Below are 18,205 nucleotides of genomic sequence, written 5' to 3'. Positions count from 1 at the left end.
AAAAAAATTAAAAAAACCCCCTTTGGGGGGGGGGGGGGCAAAAAAAAAAAAAAGATGGGTAGCTGTGTTAGTCTGTCCGCAACAGCAGAAAAGAGCAAGAGTCCAGGAGCACCTTAAAGACTAACAAAATTTGCAGTAAGGTATGTACTTTCGTGAGTCACTGCTCACTTCTTCAGAAGATGTGAAGAAGTGAGCAGTGACTCACGAAAGCTCATCCCCTGCCACAAATTTTGTTAGCCTTTAAGGTGCTGCTGGACTCTTGCTTTTATCCCCTTCTTTAATGAAGAGGGGTCTGAGAGGTAATTTGGTGTAGCAGTTAAGAGCAGCGGACTTTCATCTGGAGAACCAGGTCTGATTCCCCACTCCTCCACATGCAGCTGCTGGGCGACCTTGGGCAAGTCAGTTCTCTCAGAGCTGTTCTCTCAAGACCAGCTCTCAAAGAGCCCTCTCAGCCCCACCTAACTCACAGGGTGCCCGTGGTGGGGAGAGGAAGGGAAGGAGATTGTAAGCTGCTCTGAGTCTCCGAGTGAAGGGCAGGGTATAAACCCAATCTCTCCTTCTTCTAATCACCCACAGAAAAGTTGCCAACCTCCAGGCAGCACCGGGAGATCTCCCGCTATTTCAACTGACTAGATCACACAGAGTGGCCCTTTTGACTAGGGCGGCCAACCTCCAAGTGGCACCTGGAGATAACAGCTACTTTGGAGGGTAGACATTATGACATTACATCCTGCAGAGATTCCCCAAACCCCACCCCCAAAATCTCCAAGTATTTCCCAAGCCAGAGCTTGCAACCTAGGCCCACAGTCTAAGACAGCTCAGCAAAAAAGGTCCCGGTCTCAGATTCCTTACAAATTCCTTACAAAGGCTCTGCATTCATCTACACATGGGCACAGAGTATTTGCTTAATACCATCAACAGTGCAACACTTTTCGGGACTTAATGATCAATTAGATCTCAGTTCCTAACGCGAATAACATCCTTAAAACATTTGCTATAGACCTCCCATTTGCCACCACTGCTACGTGCAAATTTTTATTCTCACCTTTAGAGAATCAAAGCAGGCAATAACTCTTCCATTTTCAACCTGGCAGCTTTTCGGGGGATGTGCAAATTTACATTCCTCATCAGAGCGTGAACAAGTTCCTCTCTGAAACTGTCTGCACACTTCCAACGTCAGCCATTTTGTGTCTCTGACAGGAGCGACATTCAAAGCCATGGTGCAAAACTGATTTGGGAGTGACTTGAAATCACTCCAAGACTGAAAGTCTTTCAGAGACAATAGCTCCCAGCAGTGATGAAGTAAGAAATGTTTAGCAGAGCCCACTAGGCACAGAGCTGAATGAGCTACTATTTATCAGCAAGCCTGTCAGTCAATCAATATGTGCCACTTGTAAACTTTTGGCTGCAATATATTCATGCTCCATAGCATTTCTGGCTCGTTGATTGGCTTTGTCGACACACTTGTGTTCAGCTTTGTTTTCATGCAACGACGCTCCTCAGTAACATCTGAGCTTCTTGTGTCCTCTGCGTTGGCAACGATTATATACGAAGAGCTATACATTCAGCGGTTTTCGTGCCCGGCCTAATCTTTTCCTCTGGCTTTTCAAATGCTGGAATCAGTTTCCCATCAAGCAGCTGGTAAACTGCCACGGACGACATAGAAGATAAGAGCAATGTTCAGCCGGCAGAAATCAAATCTTAACAATGACAGAGAAGTTGTCTCTTGTACAAGTGACTTCGCAAAGGCACTTTCAATTCATCAACCTGTTGAAACAAAGCAAAACAATTATTCCAGAAACATTCAAAATTACTAGATGACCCCCCCAAAAGCTGTTATACAACATTAGCAGCACACTGTAACGGGCTACACTTCTTAAAAGTCATATATTAAACTAGGCAATATAATACAAACCTTGGATATAAGGCTGCTAGATCTGCCACTCTGGCAGGAAGCCTCCAGATGGGCATCCCCGTTCCCCCACCATTGTTTGGTAGGGTGGCAGGGGGGGAAAGGGGGGGGAAATCACCATTGCTCTGTCACTTCTGGTGCCAATCCGGAAGTGACATCATTGCACCAGGGCCACATAAGAACATAAGAGAAGCCAATGTTGGATCAGGTCAATGGCCCATCCAGTCCAACACTCTGTCGCACAGTGGCTAAAAATACCAGGTGCCATCAGGAGGTCCAAGCAGTGGGGCCAGGACGCTAGAAGCCCTCCCACTGTGGCCCACCCCCCCAAGCACCAAGAGTACAGAGCATCCCTTGCCCCAGACTGAGAGTTCCTATCTACATCTCGTAGCTAATAGCCACTGATGGACCTCTGCTCCATATGTTTATCCAATTCCCTCTTGAAGCCGTTCAAGCTTGTAGCCACTGCCACCTCCTGTGGCAGTGAATTCCATGTGTTAATCACACTCTAGGATTCCACTGGAACTCTATGACTTTACTATAGAATGACTTCCAGGTTTGCACTGGAAGTGGTGTCATGCTGTTGGAGCAACAGCAATTCACACACACACACCCCTGGGCTCCTGCTAGTTGTCACCACTGAATGAACTAATTTACACATACTTATATGCCTAAGACACCAGTTCACCTTGCCACTTCCACCATAAGTATTTGCAACTGATGCTTCCTTCCTTCCAAATAGCTCCCAAAGATATTATCATAATAATATTTATTATTAATAATAATAATGGTAATGATTATTATATCCTGCTCCCTCTCCCCCAACGGGACTCGGAACAGCTAATGGCATATAAAACAAGCTTGATAAAAACAATACAAAAGACACGACAAATAAACTTTAAAAATATAAACCGATTAAAAATCTATCCCCATTGAAATCTATCCACTATCAAGCCGGGTAGGCTGGCTGGATGGTGAAGACACAGCTGAAGTATACCAGCTGCCTGGTAGATCAGAATCGCCCAAAGGCCACTTGAAAAAGAGCAGGTCTGTATGCTATGCAGAACCTAGGGAGGTCCCGCAAGGCACGCATCTCCTCAGGCAGCTGGTTCCACAGGACGGGGGCCACTCACCGAGAAGGCTTCGCCCTTGCTGTCACAAGGAGGACCATTCATGGACCAGAGACCTTCAATAAATGCTGAGATGAAGATCAGAGAAGATGAGGAGGATCATGCCGAGACCGGTGGTCCTGAAGGTATGAGGGTCCCAGGCCATTTAGGGCTTTAAAGGTAAGTACCAACACTTTGAACTGGCGCCAGAAACTAACTGGGAGCCAGTGCAGCTGCTGTAGGATAGGTTTTATATTAGCTGACCAGAACACTCCTGTCAGCACTCTAGCAGCTGTGTTCTGGACCACTTGCAGTTTCTTCAAAGGTAGCCCTGCATAGACTGGACAGTAGTCCAGTCTCTTTCTGTCCATACCTATCTGTTCGGGTTGGCTTTTAGAGGAAAGCCTAACTTGGCATATGACAATGGCTTTGATCACAGATTTCCAGGAATTTTTAAGGTAAAAGCCAAGGTAAAAAAAAATCAAGTTTGTTTTTTCCAGGGGGTAGGGGTGGGGGAGGGCAGGATGAAGATTTGGGGGGCGGGAAACTGAAATATATGCAACCCTTATTTCCTTATCAAGTCTCAACTTACTTTACCGTGTTAGCAGATAAAATGTACCCTTTATAAATTAGTTACCATATAAAAATGTACTACTTGGCATATTAATAAAAGTATAAATGCCTTACTTTCCTGGAAGCAAAATGACAAATGCGTCGAATACGAAAGAAAGAGAGCTGCAAACTGCTGCACCCTATGCTACCTTAGCACATATAGCTTTGCGTTTTCAGTGTAAGGCTGCAATCATACGCACAATTAGACCCAACTTAGGTGCGCGATCAGACAACAACATCTGGGAAACGCCCCACAGCCGTTAGCAACCTGTTCTGTTCCGCCGCAGAAGCGGAGTTAAAAGTTAAAAGACACTGGGGAAAATCCAGTAGAAAACGGGTTATGACGGGCCACAGATGGAATTTCCCATGTCTGATCGCTCCAGTGTGCCCTCATGCCGTTGGGATGGTCTGATCAAGCCATCCTGACTCCATACCTTCCCCCCCCCTTCGCAGTATGCGCATCATCGCAAACTCCATAGAGAGCCCTCAGTGCGGAGGTGAGATCCATTGTTTCCTCGTTTAAGTGTATGGGGATAAAACGGCACAAAAAAGGGACTCACCCGCAGTTACGTCTGATCACACACTGACGGACTGCGCCCGCAACTTTGAAGGGAGGTGTGAGCATGCAACTGCGGGTCAAATTCTTCCAGAGGAAATAGCCTCGCTTCCCCCCCCTCCCTCCATTTTATCTGTGTGACCGCACCCAAAGAGACAGGGGAGAAAGACGAACACAGAAATTTTGTAATCAACAAAACTATGTTATTTGGACCAGAATCGTCTCATGCAGTCACGAGAAGGCTAACAACCTATTTCAAAATTCATTACACTGAAAATAGTGTACGCTTCAATAGCATGTTATTGTCATACACATTATACCAAATTAAGCAAGTTCATGACATTCAGTTTATGACTAACAAACATATCCTTCAAACTATTCTGGATATGGACAGTATGCACAGGAATTATCATTATCTAATGCTGTAGATTATGTCACAGAAAAATCTTCATAATATACATTCACATAACTTGCTATCTGACCAATTGAACTGGAGATGCCCGGGGACTGGAATTGGAACTTTCTGTATGCCAAGCAGATGCTCTACCATTGAGCCACAACCCCTCTCCATGGCTCTCCAGGGTTTCAGGCAATGCTCCCTCTGAGCTGTGGAGTCTTGTGAGCAAAAATTCTACTTTGTGAGCTGCTGGCATTAAGGCTGTGAGCGAGCGATTTGGCTGCTGCATAAAATTAGTTTGCTCTGGAGCCATCCCTTCCTGAGCTGAGACAAAAACGTGTGAGCCGGAGGCTAAAAAACTGTGAGCTGGCTCACACTAACTCAAGCTTAGAGGGAACACTGGTCTCAGGCAGAGGTCCTTCACATCAATCACCGCCTAGTCCATTTAACTGGCGATGCCAAGCAGATGCTCTATCAAAGAGCCACAGCCCCCCTCACTACATTGTGAGCAAAACCATGCCTTCAAAAATATTTCCAAAAGAGAAAATGTATCCAAGGAGTTTTTCTCAATGCCCCCTCAAATGTCCACTTTTTCTAGTGAGACAATGGGAAAAAAGTAGGGGGGGGGGGGGGGGGACTCCACCACTTACAAGAATTTTTTCTACCAGTGTCAATGGGAGATGTAACATGGTGAGCCAGCATACTGTAGCAGTTGAGAGTGGCGGACTCTAATCTGGAGAACCGCTCCTCCACATGAAGCCTGCTGGGTGGCCCTGGGCCAGTCACAGTTCTCTCAGAGCTGCTCTCTCAGCCCCACCTGCCTCACGAGGTGTCTGTTGTGGGGAGAGGAAGGGAAGGCGATTGTAAGCCGCTTTGGGATTCTTTAAGGCAAAGAAAGGTAAAGGTAAAGGTTCCCTTGCTCGAAAGCCAGGAATCCGACTCTAGGGTTGCGGTGCTCATCTCCGTTTCAAAGCCGAAGAGCCAGCGCTGTCCAAAGACGTTTCTGTGGTCATGTGGCCGGCATGACTAAACACCAAGGCGCACGGAACGCTGTTACCTTTCCACCGAAGTGGTCCCTATTTATCTACTTGCAATTTCTTGCTTTCGAACTGCTAGGTTGGCAGGAGCTGGAACTAGAGACGGGAGCTCACTCCGTCATGCGGCAACTCGGGTCTTGAACTGCTGAACTACTGACCTTCCACAGCCTGCAGTTCAGCGTCTTAACCACTTGAGCCACCGCAGCTCCTTCTCCCCTACCACTCCTCTAAACCACCACTTCTCTAGGCTTGATATATTTTAATGCACGTCATCCAACCAGAGCTCAGTTGGGATTTTGCTAGTTTAAATAAAATTAAAATTAAAAATATACTTGGGCATCATAGTCCTAAAACAATGCAAATAAATATTCTTAATATCCAGAATGTTGTATAACAACCAGTACCCAATTAGTTGCCTTGCCATTTAGTCTACATTATTTAGCAGCTCTCTTAGAGCAGCACTGTCAGTTCTTCAGTATATTTCAAGGATGCAAGCAAATCTTCAAGAAATAAAAGTGTTTCTCTTAGCAGAGGGAAGTCTACAACTCTTAAGTACATTTCTAACACTGAAAAACAATATGGGTTGACTAGACATGTGAGAACACAGGAAAAAAATCAGGAGGAAGTCTTTCCGTTTAAGGATTTTTTGGGCAGTTTTTCCAACAGAAAAATTGGGAAATTTTGTCGAGCACCGAAAAAACACTCCTATGAAATATTTTCTCTTTTGGAATGAGTGAATTGCTTCTTACAGATAAGAATTTTCATGCTCAAAATGTATACCATTTCATTTTTTTCATTTCTCAAGCCGTTTTCAGTTTTTCCAATGAAAAAATTAGGAAATTGGGGGGGGGCCTGAAAAATACTCTGATTTTCTGCCTTTTGGAATGAGTGAGATGAAAGACAAAGTTTTACTCCAAATATGTACTCTGATTTTTTTAATGCAAGATATAAGACAATCTACAGTGTTACATAATGATGATTCTTATGTATACTGTAGACATATGCCTCATTTACCTTATTCTGAATATTTTTGTTTACATGTAAATAATTTTGACAATACGTTATAATGTACTTTTTAATTTTATATAGTTTAACGTAGTATCTAATTATTCTGATAGTCCTACCTATTGTGAGAATTTCTGTATGAGAGTTCCTGTCCAAGTAACAGTTTCTTTTGTTTACTACAGAATTTGCCCCTCTGATGGCAAAAATCAAGACACATGCACTAGGCAGGAGAACATATAGCATGTCAAGTGCGTATCAAGTACTTGCAGTTTTTCTGATAGAAAACAAATACATTAACACTTTTAAAGCCCATAAATGTCAAATAGTACAATTTTATATGTTAAGTACATCATAGATGATGCATTTGTGTTGTTAAACCGGTAAAAATAGTTAAGATTTCACAGGAAAGTATTGCATATATTTCAGTTTCCCCCAAAAAATTATGTTTCTCCCCCAACAAAGGGGGGGGATCATGTTTTTTTCCCCTTGTATCTTCGAAATTTCTGGAAATTTTGTATCTCTAGAACTGAGCCAAAGCCAAAAAAGTTTGCACACCTTAAACAACACTTCATTTTACAAAGGCCAAAGGTAACAAAATGTGTACAAGGAATCAAATAGACAAAGTCATTTGATAGGCTATATTGCTTCAACTTTGAGTGAGCCTTTCTTTGCTCCTTTCCTTCTTGAAGGAATTGCCTACAAACAACAGTTTCATTAAAATGAGCCTTGTCTTCCTCACCAGGATTACTTAATCTGATATCCTGAGCAACTAGCTACTATAAGCAAGGTTTAAGCTTTGTCTTGCCTCGTGCTATTTACAGGATAGCAATGAGCTTATTAAGGAAATCTGAGTTTACTCTAAAGCTGGCTTTATATGATCACGGCTCTGGTGGAGATTAGGCCATACAGGAAAGCAGAAGGGTTGAAACTGGTTGAAACGAAGTAGGCCTTTTTCTGCTACAATAGCAGAGGCACTCGGGGGGGGGGGGGAGTCATTTATGGAAGGCTAGATAATTGTGTACTAGGTCAGCTAATTTACTGTATTTTGAAATCTGCTGTGTGACAAGTGTAAGGCATCCCTCATGCCCCTGCATTGAAAACACAGACAAACCGCAGGAGGGTGGACTCAATGACTTCAGGATGACAACATGCTGGACCTCTAACTGAGCAAGGGCAGGGGAGATTGAGTGTTCTAGCCCACGAACTTTATAATCACATTGCTCTTGAAGTTCCTTGTTTCGCTGCATATCGGTTAGAGTGTTTGACTGGGATATGGGAGACCCCGGTTCAAATCCCCTCGCTGCCAAGGAAGCTTGCTGGGTGACCTTGGGCCAGTCACACACTCACAACATAAAGTACCTCACAGGGTTGTTGTGAGAATAAAACGGAGATGAGGAGAATGACGTGTGTGCTGTTTAAGGTCCCCGGTGGGGGAAACAGGCATGATATAAATGAGGTAAATAACGTTCCTAATGGCATGACTGTCGTGTGATCGAGTCCACCTGTGGATCTTGACTTCGCCTTGTTACTTCCTAGTATTTTAATACGGTGCTAATAGTAATAGTGTTGAGAGATCTAGCATGAATTATGCCTTTTCAACACAAAAGAATTTGAAAATTTACTGAGATCTTTTATGTTTCAAAGCAAGCATAAAATAAAACATATTTGGCAAATGAAGTGCGGTTCTTCCTTTTACATCAAACTAAAATTATGCCTTTGTTTGCTGTAACAATTCAAGAGATCAGATTAAAAAGACAACCAAGTGTGAACAAAGCATTCCTAACTTTCCTGAAGTACCACATTAGGTTTGGCAGAGTAATTTTTAAGTTTATATTGCTAATGGCAGTTTGACTCTTACAAAACATGGGAAGGAACCCAGTACAGCGTTTCCTGGTTTATTTTAGGTCTCTCAGTTTTACCTTGCAACAGAAAGCACAAATTTTTCCGCCTATCAAAGAAATTCCCGCACAACATGCACCTTCATTTTCAAGCCTTTACCAGATACTGCCCACACAATTTTAAATGTTTATATACTATCCCTAAGGCTAGACACTTGCTTTAGAACACGGGGGATGACAGACCCTAGATACAGGACTCAACGTCAATGCAATGAATGTGTGGGAAATATACAACTTATACTTTACATTAAAAAGTAAGGTAAAGTGTACTGTCGAGTCGCAATCAGCTCATGGCGAAGTTCTACCTCATGGGGTTTTCATAGCAAGAGATGCTCAGAGGTGAGGGTCGTGGCTCAGTGTTAAGAGCATCTGCTTGGCATGCAGAAGGTCCCAGGTATTGGAAGTCAAAGACCCTACGCTACCTCTTTACCTTAGCATTCAGAGGGGACTACCATAGACTTAGATAGACAAAGAGGTCAGAACACACAGAGCATCATTTCCTTCTGCTATCTAATACTATCCCTTTGAATGCTGTTCTTAGGGAAGGACTTCCTTCACTTCCGTTCTGACACCTCTCTCGCACGCACTTTGCCATCTCTCCACCTTGGCATCACGGAAGCAGGACATGCTTCCTGCATCCCAACCCATCCTAGCTAGTTAGAATAGGTTACTATCCTGTCTCTACTCTTTCCTATTTAGAATGGAGTTCTATGAATAAAGGAACTCTTACTAGTTTGAAAAGTTAAAGAGGCTCCATGTAACTTTGTTCTTTGCCAGCACACGTACAGAGACTGGAGAACCTTTGCTGCGTGGTAAGCCCTTGTGCACTCTGCTAACTTAATGCTAGAGATTCCTGGCTATACCAAACCAGAGAATCTAACACCAGGTTCAATCCCCAGCTTCTCCAGTTAAAAGGATCATATAGTGGGTGATGTGAAAGGCCTCTGCCTGAGACCTTGGAGAGTTGCTGCCAGTCTGAGTAGACAATAATGGCTTTGAAAGACTAAGAATCTGATTCAGTATAAGGCGGCTTCATGTGTTCATGTGTCTGCGTAACAGCCCTGGTCTTCCTTGACGGTGTCCCATCCAAGTAATGACCTGTGCTTAGCTTCCAAGCCCTGACAAGACTGGGCTAGTCTTGGCTATTCATCCTCTAATACAATAGCTCTCAAACTATGTGCCCTAAGAGATCTCGGGCCAGTCAAACATTCTCAGCCTAACCTACCTCACAGGATTGTTGTTATGAGGCTAAAATGGAGGAAAGGTGAATGATGCAAGCTGCTTTGGGTCCCCATTGGAGAGAAAGGCAAGATATGACGTTCGTTATAAATCTAACCTTGGCTACAGCTTGCAGGAAAGGATGATTGCTCTTGCCGTTCCTCCAGCCAGGAAGGCACACGTCTGTCCTAAATACAGACATATACCACATCAAAATATCTTATAGGAGCATTATTAGACAATAAGATCTGAATAGATAATAGGGAAACTCTGTTAGGATGCACTTGAAAAAACCTAGAATATTCTAGTTAATTCTTTTTATTCTGTCACTTTAATATTACACAGGTCGGATTGTCAACCATCATTTAAAAACTAAGAAACTACTGCAGGCTCGTTATTTCCCTGTTTCTCCATCTTTCCACAGATTCACCCCTCCCTTCCTGATAGGGGGGAGGCTGAGGCCTTATTTTGTATGTTTCAACGTGATTCGTAGGCCGCCTTCCACCGAGAGGGAAGGTAACATATAAATACTTTGATTCAATAAATAATAACATGAAACCTGGGCAAGGTATGGTTAGTACTACTCACAAGTACCACCAAATCGTCCCAAACCCTGTTTTTATTCTGTATGTTCTAATTTTTATCTTGTATTATTTTAACCAGTTTTATGTCAGACATATATACTTTTACTCTCTGTGTTTTAACGCAGATCCTATTCTGCATTTTATAACTCTTTTGTATCGTACTGTACTTGTAACGGCCATTGGCCATATGTAATAAATCGAACTGGACTGATACCACCAAATCGTGGTTTGCGAACTGATATCAAACCACGACCTCCAGATTATAATTTGAGGCGCCTTCCATCCTTTGAACCAGGCCATTAAGAGGGGCCGCAGCTCAGTGGTACAGCATCTGCTTGGCAGGTGGAAGATCCCAGGTTCAATCCCTGGCATCTCCAGTTAAAAGGATCAGGTGGGAGGTGATGTGAAAGTCCCCTCGGCCGGAGACCCTGGAGAGCCGCTGCCAGTCTGAGTAGACAATACTGACTTTGATGGACCCAGGGTCTGATCTGGTATAAAGCAGCTTCATGCACTCACAGTAACTGAAATGACAACACACCAAGACTAACAGACCAGTCATGCAGTTTTCACTGGAAGTACATCTTACTCCAATAGGGTATGACTGCTAGCTAAAGAAGTATCTTACCAATAAGCAGGGCTATTTTTGGGCAGGAACGCACAGGAACGGAGTTCCGGCTGGCTCCTGAGTTGGCCACGCCCAGCAGGAACTCATTAGCATAATAGGCCACACCCAATAGCAGGAATCCATTAGGATTGGCTTCATTAGGGGTGTGTGGCCTAACATGCAAAGGAGTTCCTGCTAAGAAAAAAGCCCTGGGTTTTGACAAAAAAAAGGCAAAACAGAATAACAAGCAAAAGTGGATAACCACACTTCTGGTAACATGGGGGTGCCTCCTAATGTGCTAATGAGCTGTGCTGGCAGGGGTGTGGCCTAATATGCTACTGAGTTTCTGGTGTTGGGTGTGGCCTATTATGCTAATGAGTTCCTGCTGGGCTTCTTCTACAAAAAGAGCCCTGCCAATAAGTAAGCCTCACTGAAATCTACGGGAACTGCTTCCACACAAACATGCTTAAGATTGGTTTCTAAGGCTGTGATCCTAATGCGCAACCACCATGCAGTGATGAAACAAAGTAGTCTGTGGCCCACCTCTCTATCTTTACTGTTGACATGGGAGACGGAGGTCCCCGTTGAAAGCGTTATTCTAAAGTAAATTGGGAGACTCTTGGCTTGGCTTTTGAAAAAGCCTTGTGCGGAACGCGATTAGAAAGCCGGCAACGTGTAGCAGCAAGCGTTGAACCGACATCTTATGAGAAAAGTGTGATGAGAACTGAAGACATCGGGCTGAGAAAGTGTCTATGTTCTAAAGGTCTTTATCTGCAGCACTTCTGTTTATTTTGGATTACTTAGGACTGTTTTCATGCCTTTATCTGAAGCACGTCTGATTACTTTGGACTGTTTTCATGTACTGAGTGGTTTACATTATTTGAAGAGAGTAATTGCCATAATACTGTTGCAATTATAAATTCCTTGTGACACTTTATATAAAAAGTATTTTGCACATACTTCTGATAATTCTGTACATGGTTATCTTTGTTTTTTACTTATATCTGGAGCAGGCAAATGGCAGTGACCAGGAACTGACAGAACAAAGTTCGAGTCCTGAAAGACCAACAAAGTTTTATTCAAGGCATGAGCTTTCGTGTGCACACACACATCTTCAGATACATTGAAATGGAAGTCGCCAGTCCACACATATAGGTAGAGGGTGGAGGAAATAAATATCAAAATCTTATTTGGAATAGTAGATTAGAATAGTAGAACGTAATGTAATTTGGAAGAGTAGATTGGAATGTATTTTTCTGGTCTGGGGGACAAAGGAGATACACTGCACAGCTAATCACACCACCTCAAAGAAAAGGATGCTGCACAGCTGCCTCCACACTTGAGAGGAGATGGATGGCGTGTAATGGCAGGGTCTCAGTTAATTACTCTCAACATTCCAGTTAAGAAGTGTACATCTCCTCAGCAATCTCCAAATTTGATATATTTATTTCCTTCACTGTGTCCCCACCCAGGAATTAAACCCAAACAAATGGTGACCAGATAAACTAAGCTTGTCGTTCCAGTTTGGCCCTTGCATCTGTTAAACACCTTTTATTATGCTTATGCTAATCTGCTGCTTACCCTCTACCTGTCTGTATGGACTGGTAACTTCCACTTCAGTGTATCTGAAGAAGCGTGCATGCACACGGAAGCTTGTACCTTGAATTAAAGTTTGTTGGTCTTGAAGGTGCCGCGGGACTCCCGACTTTGTTCTGCTGCTCGAGACCAACACGCCTGCCCCCCAGCTGAATCTATTTTCAGGAAATGACAGTCTGAGGTAGGGAAAAATAAAGAGTGATAACCCAAGCAGGAAATGTTATAATAACGGGTAATATAATAACCCTTCCCGTTCCTTGTTGTCTACATCTATTTTATCCTCCTCCCCCTGCCCACGAAGTACCTGGCAGTGAGAGGTGGAAGGAGGATTGGTTATTTGCCATCTGTTTGTTTTTATATTGTATTAAGGTTTTAATTAATTTTATCTTGTTTTATTTTGGGTTGTAGATTGCCCAGAGCCCTGCAGTAGCAGGGGTGGGGCGATTCAATAACAACAACAACAACAACAACAACTTCTACCCTTACACCGATCAGGGAAATACCCGATCCAGTTGGAACAAAATTTCCAGATGTCATAAATAATGGTGTTTTTAGTACCAGAACCGACCAATGCTCCCTCTAAGCTGTGGAGTCTTGTGAGCAAAAATTCTGCTTTGTGAGCTACTGGCATTAAAGTTGTGAGGAAGCAATTTGGCTACTGCATAAATTAGCTTGCTCTGGAGCCATCCCTTCCTGAGCTAAGGCAAAAATGTGTGAGCCTGAGGCTTAAAAAATAGCTCACACTAACTCAGCTTAGAGGGAACACTGGAACTGACTAAAGGGGAAGCGATCCCGGAGTGAACCTGGCATGAGATGTAAACAATTAAGGAACAAATTCAGATCTTTCGACAGAACAGACATGTCAAAGAAATGGATTGTGCCAAACAGCATTAAAAGTAGCAGTAAAATCACATCAACAGAACATTTTAAAAGGGGAGAGCAGGTAGCCAGGCATCCAAGTACGCAGGTATATATAATTTTTCTTACAGCGGGCAGTACAGTTTTTTCAGCAGATCACACAACAGGCTTTAAGTTTGCTTCAGACAGAGAAGATGTACAGAGAAGATGCCCCCCCCCCATTGTGTTACCATCTTGGGGGGGATTGGAAGAAGCCCAGAGAAAGGCCCTGAGAAGATCTTTGGAACATCGGGACGCTATAGACTGTCTCCCAAGAACTGTTTGGAACTGTCCCGCCATCTTGGGTTTTGAAGTTAGTTATTACCGAGCACTTTATGTGATATAGGATGGGTTTTAAACTGTATATAATGTTTTTATAATGCAGATATATTGTTATTTTTGTATTTTTGTCTATATCTTGCCCTGTAAGCCGTTCTGAGCCCTACGGGGGAGGGCGGGGTACAAATCTGAATAATAAATAAATAAATAAATAAATAAATAAAAGTACATCTGGTGCAATGGTGGACCCTGGCCCAAAGGACGCTTGCCTTGCTTCGACCATGGCCAGGGCTTTCTCTGTCCCGGCCCCAGCCTGGTGGAACATGTTCCCTATTGAGACCAGGGCCCTGCAGGATCTCCTTCAATTCCGCAGGGCCTGCAAGACAGAGCTCTTCCGCCAGGCCTTTGGTTGAGGCGGCGGGTGCCCATATATGGCCTCCCTGAGGTTGTTGTCACCCGTCTGTCACGTGTCTACTGACCACCGACAACTGACCTTTAACTCATTGTACCATTGGGGCCAGAACTTTGTAGCCATCTGATGCTGTTCCAAGCAGTACCCACTGTTTTAATTTGTTATAATGTTTTATCGTGTTTTAATGTTTGTTTTAAACTGAAATTGTATTTATTCTAATGATGTTACCTGCCCTGAGCCCGCCCGCGGAATGGGCGGGATATAAATGCAAGTAATAAATAAATAATAAATTGCTGAACTAGTTAGGAACCATGACCATAGTACACCATTCAAATAAATGGGATGGAAATTGCTCAAAAAATAAATCAAACATGTCTACATTTGATTTCTGTAAGAGGAAACTTGTTTAACAGCAAAAGGATGAGTCAAAAGCAAATTGAAAGATGGAGAGAACAGACGGGATCAAATCTCTTCAGGAAGTTTTCAAATTATTTACATCCGTAATAATTGAAGCTTATACCACCTATTTGAAAAAGGACCATCAGAAATTTTAAAAACCACAACTGCGTAGTTCGTGAAAGAAATCAAGGAATCCACAAAAGGCAGGGAGGCTTTCTTGAAAGAGCGTAAGGCCCCTTGCCCAAAAGGAGGAAAACAAGAAACAGCATATAAAGTTTATACTCCGAAAAACCCGTTGGTCTCAACGGTGCTGCTGGACTCTAGTCTGCAATCACACACTCTAAATCAGGGATGTTGAACTCATTTGTTATGAGGGCCGGATCTGACATAAATGAGACCTTGTTGGGCCGGGCCATGTGTGTCATAAAATGTAACGCCAGGTAGCGGAGATATAAACTTTATAAAGGACACAAACACAAAGGTTTTTTTTAAACTTAAAATAAAAGCATGCTTGAAACATTAGCACTCTTGCAATATTTTGTTTATTTAACAGTGTCTGATAACTGACACCTCTTGCTCTGAATTATTGCATCAAAATGTCTGTGCTGTTGCAGTCTTCAGTATGCTGTTCAGGTGTGATTCTGTAAGCTGCAAACCTACGATGACGCAGAAGCGGCAGAACTGGAAGAAGAAGCAGAAGACAGCTAGTTCCACTGCGGGCCTGACGGAAGCCCTCCGGGGGCCAATGTGGCACCCAGGCCGCATGTTTGACACACCTGCTCTAAATAATCCACTTTCCATCCACTTTCAATGCACTTTCCAACTGGATTTTACTTGTGTGAGCTGGCAAAATCCAGTTGGAAGGTGGATTGAAAGTGAATTGTTTAGTGCGTGTGAACGCAGCCTAAGTGTACTATTGCAGACCAACACAGCTATCCTCTGAAATTAAGCAACAGCATAGTCCCTTTGGCAAAAAAATATGTAATCTTGCCAGTAACACAAATGAAACAAAAATTTGAGCAATATTTTGCTGAAGGCAACATTGAGCCAAACAATGAGAATTTCTTTAAATATCTTAGGAACGGGAAACCAGCCAGGGACATGGAAGGACTACTAAACAAAAAAGGCGTGAAAGGATTATTCAAGGAAGACAGGGAGATTGCAGAGAAGTTGGATAAACTCTTTGCATTGGTTTCCACTGTGGAATACATGAAGCTGCCTTACACTGAATTAGACCATCAGTCCATCAAAGTCAGTGTTGTCTACTCAGACTGGCAGCAGCTCTCCAGGGTCTCAGGCAGAGGGTCTCTCACATCACCTACTGCATGATCTTGTTTAACTGGAGATACCAAGGATTGAACCTGGGACCTGCTGCGTGCCAAGAAGATGCTCTACCACTGAGCCACAGACCCTCCCCAGGGAAAATAGGGGCTACTATGCTGGAATTGAGGAGCTGCGGTGGCTCAAGTGGTTAAGACGCTGAACTGCAGGCTGTGGAAGGTCAGTAGTTTAGTAGTTCGAGACCCAAGTGTGCCACATGATGGAGTGAGCTCCCGTCTCTAGTTCCAGCTCCTGCCAACCTAGCAGTTCGAAAGCAAGAAATTGCAAGTAGATAAATAGGTACCACTTTGGTGGAAAGGTAACAGCGTTCCGTGCGCCTTGGTGTTTAATCATGCCGGCCACATGACCACGGAAACGTCTTCGGACAGCACTGGCTCTTTGGCTTTGAAACGGAGATGCGCACCGCAACCCTAGAGTCGGATTCGACTGGCTTTCGAGCAAGGGAACCTTTACCTTTAATGCTGGAACTGCTGTTTTCTAGAATGTTGTCTGAAGACCAGATTCAAGGGGAGATGAAGGTAACAGATCAATTAAAACTAACGTCACAAGATCCGGAGGGCATACATACAAGAATTCTGAAAGAACTCTGATCCATAATGGTAAAGAATTTCTAATCTGCATTTTTATTCCTTCTTTCCTTCCAAGAGATCAGCCAAGGTAGGTTAGACTATGGGGGGAGGGGGAGAGAGGGACTGTCTCAAGTTCACAATGTACGTAACTGCAAATGCTAGATGTCTGACACCCTTGCAACTACACCACTAAAAACAACATATAGCTTCTCAGTTGTCACTAAAACACAGCTCCCCACAAGGGAACTGGAAAGCCAATTTATTAAAAATGACACTAGAGGGAGACCAGGGGGAATTACATGTCAATTAGTCTCTACTCCAGGTGAGCTGGTGGAAAATGTCATTAAATAGAGAGGGTTGGACAACACTCGTCTTCTGTTGGTCGAGAGAGAGGATGGGTGACCCTGCACATTTCCACTCTTACTGCAGACATATTCTGTATCTCATGAATCCCATCAAGGGGGGGGGGGCTCCAGAGGAAACTTTTCACCTTCTTGCATCAGCAAGTAAGCTGGTGAATTATTAAACACATAGCCATGGTCTACTGAAGAAGAATCTTCATGGCTTCACTAATCTTTGGGAGTTTTTCAAGAGCGTTCACAAGCATGTGGATTAGAGTGATCCAGAAGGCTTTACATACTTGAATTTCCCAAAGAAACCTTTGACAAACTCTCTCACTCAAAGCAACTAAGAAAGTTTAACAGCCATTGGATAATAGAACAGATCCTCCCACCGATAACTAATTGGCTAAACAACAAGAAGCAGTAGGAAGAAGTAAACAACTTTCACAATGTAGATAAGCAGAAGTTAAGCAGTGGAGTCCAGTCAGTATTTGGATCAGAGATATTTAATTTGTTCATAAATTATCTCAAATCAAGAGCAATGCAGTGGCCAAGTTTACAGTCAACACCAAAACACACAGGACGCTGAAAGGCAAATATATTTGTGAAGAGCTTTGACAAGATCTCTCCAAACTGGATAAATATGCAAAACCACGGTGAATTGGGTTGAATATCAATATGTAGAAAGTGACACACAATGGGGAAAAAATCTGATTGTTATATAAATAGATAGGGTCTTAACAAGCAGATAATCCAATAAGATCCAATGGATCATAGTGGATAGTGAGATGGAAATGTTGATTCTGTGTACAGCACTGGTGATAAAGGCAAATTCTTTGCTAAGGATTACTAGGGAAATCACAGAAAACAAAACAGCAAGCATCATAATGTCCCTGTTGAGCTGCATTTGGAATATGGTGTACAGTTTGGGTCACTGTATCACAAAAAGAATATTGTGGAGCAAGAAAGGGTAGAAAAAAAGGCAACCAAAATGTTCAAGGGACTGGAATAAGTTCCCCAAGAAGGCCGTTCACAAGGAAAGGCTAAAAATTCAGGGCGTTTGATTTCGAAAAAAATCGGTTTAAGGAGTGACACAACAGAGAGTCACAAAATTATGTCGACCCCATGTGGAGAGACAGACCTTTTTCTCCAAATACTGGAATTTGGGACACTCAACAGAGATGATGGGACAGGTAAAAGGAAGTACTTCTTGACTCTCAGCTTAATTAACTTAAGGAACTAACATGTAACAGTGACTACTATCCTAAATGCATTTAAAGAGGGATTAAACACATTCATGGAAAATAATGGCTATTAGCCATGGAAGCCAAATTAGACCTCCATGTTCAGAGGCAGCAACTCCCTTGAATGCTTATCTTATTTTAAAAGAATTATGGAGTTAAAAAAATAGGCTAAAGAAACAGGAATCCACAGAAATG

General features: G+C 43.1%; 1 protein-coding gene across 10 annotated transcripts in view; it reads right to left on the bottom strand.

The window, feature by feature from the left end:
• Window positions 1–18,205, bottom strand: part of MBNL2 (muscleblind-like splicing regulator 2) — a 107,901-nt gene that overhangs the window by 70,150 nt on the left and 19,546 nt on the right. For all 10 annotated transcript variants that reach the window (XR_001482967.1, XR_001482966.1, XR_001482968.1 and 7 more), the window contains exon 2: window positions 1,046–1,767. Coding sequence is in view for 6 of the 10 variants with exons in the window: in XM_015427304.1 (XP_015282790.1) it covers window positions 1,046–1,219 (174 nt within the window). In the remaining 4 variants the exon portion in view is untranslated. The remainder of the gene's footprint in view (window positions 1–1,045; window positions 1,768–18,205) is intronic.

Source organism: Gekko japonicus, unplaced genomic scaffold (assembly GCF_001447785.1).
Source record: "Gekko japonicus isolate JY-2015 unplaced genomic scaffold, Gekko_japonicus_V1.1 scaffold1593, whole genome shotgun sequence".
Taxonomy (NCBI): domain Eukaryota; kingdom Metazoa; phylum Chordata; class Lepidosauria; order Squamata; family Gekkonidae; genus Gekko; species Gekko japonicus.
The sequence above is the reverse complement of the archived record's forward strand: the minus strand, read 5'-3'. Positions and strand labels throughout refer to the sequence as shown.